At 49.2% G+C, this 8,641-nt stretch overlaps 1 protein-coding gene across 1 annotated transcript; it reads left to right on the top strand.

Moving 5' to 3' along the window:
• Positions 1-2,310: 2,310 nt before the first annotated feature.
• On the top strand, positions 2,311-8,351 carry INHBB (inhibin subunit beta B). Its single transcript, XM_063118322.1, has 2 exons — positions 2,311-2,740; positions 7,566-8,351. The coding sequence occupies exons 1-2, from the start codon at positions 2,311-2,313 to the stop codon at positions 8,339-8,341; spliced, it is 1,206 nt and encodes a 401-aa protein (XP_062974392.1). The 3' UTR covers positions 8,342-8,351.
• Positions 8,352-8,641: the final 290 nt, after the last annotated feature.

Below are 8,641 nucleotides of genomic sequence, written 5' to 3'. Positions count from 1 at the left end.
GACAGTTCTTTCCAATTTTACAGATGGGAAACTAAGGCTGAGTGACCATGTCTTACCAAAGGCCATGCAAGCAGGCTGACATGGGATTCATACTCGGGTCTCAGTCCCCATGGACCCATGGAAAGTATGTTGGCTGTCACAGCATGGTGCCTAGACGCCTGGTGAGTTTTTTCTGTTTGGTATTGCATACATATCCTACCCCAGCCTTCCCCAATCTGGTGCCCTCCAGATGTTTGCGACTTCAACTCCCATCAGCCCTTGCTAGCATGGCAGATGCTCAGGAATCCTGGGAGTTGTAATCTAAGATAACTGAAAAGCACCAGATTGAGAGGGAAGGCTGTCCTATCAGCGTGTTGTTTGTGCAGAGAAACGTGTGTTAGGAGTGTACAAGATAAAATCAATCAATCAATTGTAAGCTGCTTTTCCAAATACATTCCAAAGCAAATATTGTAGCACTCACATATTATCTCCATCATCCTTACAATAGCCCTGCAAGGTAGGACGTTGTTGTTATTATTCCTATATTACGCATAAGGATGACCATCTGGCTACTTCACTGTAGTTGAGCTGAAGTTTCAGCCATAGAAGTTACAGCTCACAGCTCAGGCTTTAAACCGCTACATGGATGGGATCGTAGCTTATGTGCATTGCATTAGTCTAGACCTCCTTTTCTCTGGCAATGGAAGCCAGTATAATCTCTCTCTGCGCGTGTGCAGGGTGTGGGTGTGCATCGAAGAGCTGTTGTTGCAGGGTGAGGGGGTGGGGGGTGTCCGTAGGTAAAGGAACAAACATAGTTAATATTTCCACATCAGGAAGTTGCTGCAGCAGCCTGGGGGCAAAATGCTTAATCTCCTAAACACCGCGGAGCCTGTGGCGCCTAGTCTGTTATAGGTTGGAGTTCCCACGTGGTTTTAACTTCTGTATAAAAGTTTCAGTAGAAAAGTGGCCCAATGTTGTGATTTGGCAGGTCAAAAAGAAAGAAAGGGAGAGAGGAGGAGGGGGGATTCGTCGCCAGGAGATTAGAGGCAGATAAGCGAGGAAGAACAAGGCGCTTTTCCAACCGAGACCTTCTACTTGGCGATCGGAGGCGGAACGTCAGGTTCAGGAGAGAGAGAGAGAGAGAGAGAGAGAGAGAGAGAGAGATTAAAATCCAAGGCACAGGCAAAGATAAACTGTCGGTGGGAGGCAGCGCGGTCGGTCGGTCGGTCTGCGTTTACTCACGAGAAAGCCCAGTGCCGAATAAATAACAAGGGGAAGACTGTTCGATTCAAAGGAAGCCCTTTCAAAGAGCGAGTAGACTTAAACCTTCTGGCTTGGTTTTTGAGTTGCTTCTGCAGCTTTTGCCTTGCTGCTCCCGGGGCTCGATTTTGTTTCGTTGTTTAATTTTTTTAAAAAACTCCTGCTTCACTGTGTGGACAGCTGCATGCTCGCGGGACCCCCAGGAAGGGGCCCCATCGGCTGGACGGTAGCCCCAACTTGACCCCCCCAAGCTGCAGGGGGGGGGAAAGGGAGCGACTGCTTTTTCTGGATCTGACTGGATCTTTTCTGGGGGCCCCCTCTCCTGTGTGCTCCCCGCTCTTTGCTTCAGGTTAACTTGGCTTTGCCAGAGGCGGGGGACTAAAGGCTGCGGGCGCCGAAGGGAGAGCGCGCGCCCCCCCGACCGTGCAAAGGAGGACAGCTGCGGAGCGCATCGAGAGACCGGTCCGGTGGATTGGATCTGGCTGGCTTCCTCCCACCCACCCCTGCTCTTGTGGCGAAGGTGAGGGAGACCTCGTTGATTGGAGTGTCCCCAGTCCGGCGCTATAAATTGGATTGACGCTCAATCTGCCTGGTTGATCCTCGGCCACGCCACGCCAGCTTCCACCCTCCCCTCTGCCCCCCCCGATGACTCTGGTCTAAACCCGATCGCCCTTCTCTCCACCCGCTGCCCGCTTTTGGCTGGACGCTGCCTGGCTGGAGGCGAAGGGCTGAACCATGACGAAGGAGCTGCCCGCTTCGGAGACGCCCGCCGGCCAGTGACGGAGCGCAGCTGCGGGGGGACTCCGGCTGCCCCGGGGGGAACCGGCTCAGCGGATCGCCCCCTCTCCCCCACCCCAGCCGGCCGCGGCTGAGCTGCCCCCGACGCGCCCCTCCGCCGGCCGCCCGGCTTGCTGGCCCCGCGAGGGACGCCCTGAGCCCGCCGCTGCCCTCCCGACGGAGCGCCCCTGCTGGCGCTCCCCCGCCCCCGGTGAGCTCCGCGCGGCCGGCTCGGCGGCTGCCCGCCCGGCTCGGCTCCCAGCGCCGGGGCAGCGGACCTGCGCGGCGACCGGCATGGACGGGGTGGCTCGGAGGGGGTCCCCGGCCGCCTCGCTGCCGCCGCTCCTGCTGTGGCTGCTGCCGCTGGCCGCGGCGTGCTGGCTGGCGCTGGGCGCCGGAGCCTCGCCGACCCCTCCCGGAGCCGCCCCCCAGGACACTTGCACGTCGTGCGGCTTCCGGCGGCCTGCCGAGGAGCCCGGCGCGGCGGACGGCGAGTTCCTGGAGGCCGTCAAGAGGCACATCCTGAGCCGCCTGCAGATGCGCGAGCGGCCCAACATCACCCACGCGGTGCCCAAGGCGGCGCTGGTCACGGCGCTGCGCAAGCTGCACGCCGGCAAGGTGCGCGACGACGGCCGCGTCGAGATCCCCAACCTGGACGGGCAGGCGAGCGACGGGGCCCCGGCCCACGAGCAGAGCTCCGAGATCATCAGCTTCGCGGAGACAGGTGGGACCCTCCGCCCCCGCCCTCCGGCGTGGACCCAGCGCGCTGGGCTCTGAACGCCCCTCACCTGCCCCGCCGGGCTGTAGGCGCCCCTTCCGCCCCGCGCCCAAGCGCCCTTCCTTTCACCCCGGCGGCTTCTCGACCACCTGCAAAGCCATCGCTCACCTCGTGGAGCTGGATGGCACATCCCATCTCAACTTTTGCATTCACGTTTCTGAATTGAGGACCCAATTCATTCACCTCTGCATGCCTCTCCTGCCTGTTTTCATTCTTCTGTCCTTCTGTGTTCCCATCACCTGCCTTTCTTTCTTTGCCCTGCAGGCCCAATTCCTGCCTCTTTAAGTTTGTAAATCTCCTGCTGGGTTCTGGTCATTCCTCCATTTGTCAGTTTGCCTTGTAGATCCTTTCACTCTGTTCAACACACATCCAGACCCGTAGAATATCCATCCATCCTATTCATCAAGCCCACCCTGTTTATTCACCTGCAGTACTTGCTACATATATTCCATTCCTTCACCTAACCAATCCTGCACATCTTCTATGGCATCTCCATCCATCATCCATCCATCCATCCATCCATTGGGCTCTGAAGTTCAGATCTCTTTTTACATCTTTCCCTCCCCCCCCCCCCGCTATACATTCATGCATGCTGCTCTGGCACCTTCACTATATTTATCCTTACCACCGCCCATTCACTGTCTCTCATGCCGCTATCCCTTCTCTTCTAATCCACCTATTTATCCATACCCTCTGTTTTCCAGTGTCTTACAGGACATCTACTCTCCTACTTCTAACCTTGCGTGACCTCTTCTCTCCATCAAGTCATACCTTCTTTCTGCACACCCACTTGTCATCTCCTCCTATGCCCCTCGACTACTGGCACCTGCCTGTCCCATTGATGATGTATTTTGTTTACTTATTTTATCAACACCCAACTCATTATTTCACTCCCTTCTGCTCCCTTGTCGCATTTAACTTCAGGTGTAGTCTTTGCTTCCTTCTTGCTAAACAAATCCTCTGGGCCATGCCCTATAAACCCCTTTTCTGACATACACTCTTCATGTATACTTGAATCTCTGTTCATGAAGACATTGTCACCTGGTGATCCCATCCATCCATTTGGTTTTTTGGCATGCATGCATCTATCTACCCTTATACTACAGAGGAACCATCACATACCTCTGTGCACTGTTACATATTCCATACTCATCCATCTATTCCTCCGCATTCCAGCAGTAGTGCATTAATTCATTCACCATAATCACCCTATCTAACCTTTAATCAATTTCCCCTCTCATTTACCTATTCATTATCTATCCAACGTACATCTCCATCTCTCTCTTGTAACATCCATCCTGATAGTCCAAATGCTGTGTCCCTCTAGACTTGCATAATGTTCTGTTCTTTATAACACTGTGTCCATCCATCCATCCCTAGTTTAATTCATCTAACTGCTAACAATCCTTTCATCATTTTCAGACTCCATCACAAATATTATCAATGCCCACCTTCTACTTTGTAAGTTATCTAAATAGAGCATCTCTTTATTCACTAGTCCTATCCACTTGAGTGAGATTTTCTTACTCAGTGGCCTTTATCATATCTCTCCCCCCTTTCTCTTGTATTTTGTATTTATACTTCTAAAATTGACTACCCTATAGCTGCCAATAAATTTACCATAATAATTTATGTTCTTTCTATCTTCCTCTCAGTCCCTCCACCAACCCACTAATGTGTACAATAGATAGTGGTTTTCAAGCTGTGTTCCACGTGGACCTGAAGGTTCCTTGGAAGTTTACTGGGAATTTTTCAAAGGAAACATCAGTGAGGTGGACAATCTTCCCTTCCCTGTCATATGCAGTCACAGAAGAACATTGCATGTGTTCTTAAGTTACAGTTCATATAAGACTATGGTGTGTCCTGATAATGTGTCCCCAGCATGAGCTGAGCATGCACATGACATTAATTGCAACATGCTGGTGATCCATGGCAGATATCCAGAGGTTCTTCAGCAGACCAGGGGCTCATCTACACCTGCAGCCCTTTGGGGATAGGGGAGGGACGATCAAAGAGTTTTCCACTTCCGGGATTGTCTCTCAGGGGCCACATGCCAGCGAGTTGTCCCAGAAGTAAAGAGGGACATTCCAGGGCACCATTTTTTTTTTTAAAAAAAGAGGAGACGTTTGCACAATTACATTGGCGCCATCCTGTGCAAAGGTGAGATTTATTGATTTATTTTTTTAAAAACACACAACCCCTGCACTGGAAGAAGCTGAACTCCATCCCAAAGATGGCAAAAATGCTCTCCTCATCCCCAATGCCCATGGAACCCCCCCCCCGCCCGGCACAGCTCTGTGCCTGTTTCCTGAGCCCTGCTACTCATGGGGAAGACGTAGGACCCCAGGAGGCAGAGCCACACTGGCCACAGAGTGCAGGATGGTCCCGAGATAGTGGGGCGGCGGCGGGGGAACAGGGGAAAAGCAGTCCCAGCTATCCCAGTAGAACTGAGTGCTCGTCCCTGGTTCACCCTGGGATCAGCTGTGCGTCATTTGGACGTGCAGGGATGACCTTGTGACCACCCCGGGATAAATGGTAGGTATAGATTAGGCCCATGATATGGGAAGGATTCCCTTAAGGTAGGAAGTATGGAAGCCACTGTAATAGCTGCATGTTTAGGGAAAGGAAGATAGGTGGATGGAGAAGAGGAAGATAGATGGATCTGTTCAGTCTCCTCTACTTTTTCTTCATTTTACTTTTACACTTTTTACCATTGATGGGTTTGGTTGTTTACTTGTTTGCTGTGGTTGCTTATTTGCTTATTTACTATATTTACAAATTTCCATATTGCATACAGGTCTAGAGCTATGTTTGGGTTGTCTATAGGTAGCCCAGTGACATGATACAATGACATACAAGTCTCTCAGCCATGGTCCCAGGAAGTATAAAATAAGTTCACCTGTCCATCCACTAACAATAAAGTGCCATCTGAAGATTATATATAAAGAGAACAGGGTGATTAAATGGCAGTGTAAGAGCTGGGCCTAGACTACAAAGCTTTATTATTTCTAGTTAACAATATCAGCACTAATGTTTCTACTTCTGGTATATTAAACAGAATGGAATGGAATAAAACTGAATGAAAAATACTGAATAAACCTAGGGTCAGTCTCATCCTAATCATGTTTCCTTAGAAATTGATCCCACTGAGTTCAGACGGTCTCACTACTAGGTAACTTTGGGTCAGAAGTATTTGGATTAGGAGATAGCAGCAGCAGCTTCTCCCATTTATTGCTCATATCATAAACATATAAATTAAGAACTAGAAGGCAGCAGCCAGATACTATAGCATTGGTGTTTTTTTTCCTTTTAATGTTCCAGGAATAAAATGGTACAATCTAGCATTGCTTAACTCACCCAACAGAATCAGTGGGGCTTGTATGTAGTTAGTGATTGTTGTATCCATGCTTAAACAAAACAGCAGTTTTAAATCTCCCAGGAGCAGAAAGACCAATCGTCTCGACGAGATGCAAATAAGGACAAGGTTCTTACGTCTTTAACACTTGTGTAGAACAAGGCATTTCAGGAGGCAGAGCTTGCCTTGCAAAACTTCCTCTTCGGTGCAATTATTTAAGGTGCGGGAGCCCTGTCCTCTTTCGCATCTGGTGTCAGTTGTACCACTTCAGACTGCAGGTGGGAGCTCACATAATTGAATGCTGCTCCACTGGCCTCAAAAGTCCAGCACTTAGAAATCTAGCATGTCAGGGAGATGGCTAAGCTAGGGTGACCATATGGAAAGGAGGACAGGGCTCCTGTATCTTTAACAGTTGCATAGAAAAGGGAATTTCAGCAGGTGTCATTTATATGGAGAACCTGGTGAAATTCCCTCTTCATCACCACAGTTAAAGCTGGAGGAGCTATATTAGAGTGACCAGATTTAAAAGAGGGCAGAGCATAGAAATTCCCTTTTCTATGCAACTGTTAAAGATACAGGAGCCCTGTCCACCTTTTCATATGGTCACGCTAGCTAAGCCATTCCCTGAAATCTAGTTTTGTCCATTCTTGGAACATTTTTTGTATGGAGGAGCATGCTTCCACTTTCAATCTGAAAGGTACAATCCAGACCAGGGCAAGATCTACACAACTGCTTTATAACAGTTTATAACGGCATTGATAACTGTTGGGGCCCAGGACACACTTCATATACCGTTTTCAAAACCACTTTCAAAGTATTATATCCTGTTTGTTGTAGATCTGGCCCAGGTTTACAACCTCTGTAAGAACTAGGCCTTAAATGGATCAATTTGTGCTTGTGTTTCCCAAGTAACATGGAGTTTCTAGGTGAGATTACAGTACATCTAAATTGTAATCAAATCCTTTCCCAGCAAAACATTCTCTGATTGTTAACTATCTGTGCTTTCTGGGAAAATTATACACGAAGGCTGCTTTGACTGGGCCAACACTTAAAAAAACCTAATTAGCACTTGTCCAGGTGTTCACAGGGTTCCTTTCATGGCTTTCAATCTATCTGACCTTAATTGCTTGTATACTGATTTCTAAGGATCTGCATCTCCCCCCCCCCCCCACCTATAGCCTGATTAGTTTTTCTCTGGGAACTCACTTTGTAATGGGGTTCTTTCTACTGATTCAGCCACGGAGGTCACTTGGTAATTTGTAATGTATAATATCCCCCAACCCAGCCCACTTTGGACATTTATATATGGTATTTTTTTAGCCATTTAATAATCTGTGCAAAGGATTCCTTTAAAAACAAAATGATAATGCTTCTTCTGAACTTAATGGAGTTTCCCCTTCCATCCTTCTATCCTAGATGGTCCGGCTTCCTCTAGAATGCGTCTCTATTTCTTCATTTCCAATGAAGGGAATCAGAATTTGTTTGTGGTTCAAGCCAGCCTTTGGCTTTACTTGAAGCTGCTTCCGTATGTCTTGGAGAAAGGCAGCCGGCGAAAAGTAAGAGTCAAAGTGTATTTCCAAGACCCGGACACTAGCAACAAGTGGAATGTGGTTGAAAAGAAAGTCGATCTCAAAAGAAGCGGTTGGCACACATTTCCCATGACAGAAGCAATCCAGGCTCTGTTTGAGAGAGGGGAAAGAAGGCTGAACTTGGATATTCAGTGTGAAGGCTGTGAAGAGTATTCGGTGCTGCCAATTTATGTGGACCCTGGGGACGAATCTCACCGGCCCTTTTTGGTGGTGCAAGCCCGCTTGGCTGACAACAAGCACCGAATCCGGAAACGAGGCCTGGAGTGCGATGGCAGGACCAATTTATGTTGCAGGCAACAGTTTTTCATTGACTTTAGACACATTGGGTGGAACGACTGGATCATAGCGCCAATGGGTTACTATGGGAATTACTGTGAAGGGAGCTGCCCGGCCTATTTGGCTGGCGTCCCGGGCTCAGCTTCCTCTTTTCACACTGCAGTCGTGAATCAGTACCGCATGCGAGGGCTGAACCCAGGCACTGTGAACTCCTGCTGCATCCCAACCAAACTTAGCACAATGTCCATGCTGTACTTCGATGATGAATACAACATCGTGAAGAGGGACGTTCCCAATATGATTGTGGAAGAATGTGGTTGCGCCTGATTTGGAGGGGTGTGTTTGAGAGGGGAGGGAACAGGGAGGGAGGGGTGAGAACATTCCCATACTGAATGGAATTGGAGGGGCGTTTGGCTGTATTTCTTCCTTCTAGGCATGGATGTTTTTTGTTTTTTGTTTTTAAAAAAGATCACTGCAGAGGCAACGGCAGCAGAAGCAACAGTCACAGCAGTGACAAACATATGTCATTTCACTCTGTTGTCAGGACAGTGGCAGTTGGTGGATCCCGGACACTAAAATATGCTACCACTTATAAACTAATGCTATGAAGTACTTTAATCCCACCCA

Source organism: Elgaria multicarinata, chromosome 2, assembly GCF_023053635.1.
Source record: "Elgaria multicarinata webbii isolate HBS135686 ecotype San Diego chromosome 2, rElgMul1.1.pri, whole genome shotgun sequence".
In the NCBI taxonomy this organism is placed as follows: Eukaryota; Metazoa; Chordata; class Lepidosauria; order Squamata; family Anguidae; genus Elgaria; species Elgaria multicarinata.
This window is presented reverse-complemented; position numbering and strand designations above follow the sequence as displayed.

Excerpts from the sequence above, each read along its gene's own strand:
- INHBB (XM_063118322.1), top strand. The coding sequence starts at position 2,311 with ATGGACGGGGTGGCTCGGAGGGGGTCCCCGGCCGCCTCGCTGCCGCCG. Across the intron at positions 2,741-7,565 it reads CATCAGCTTCGCGGAGACAG|ATGGTCCGGCTTCCTCTAGA; the intron begins GTGGGACCCTCC and ends CTTCTATCCTAG.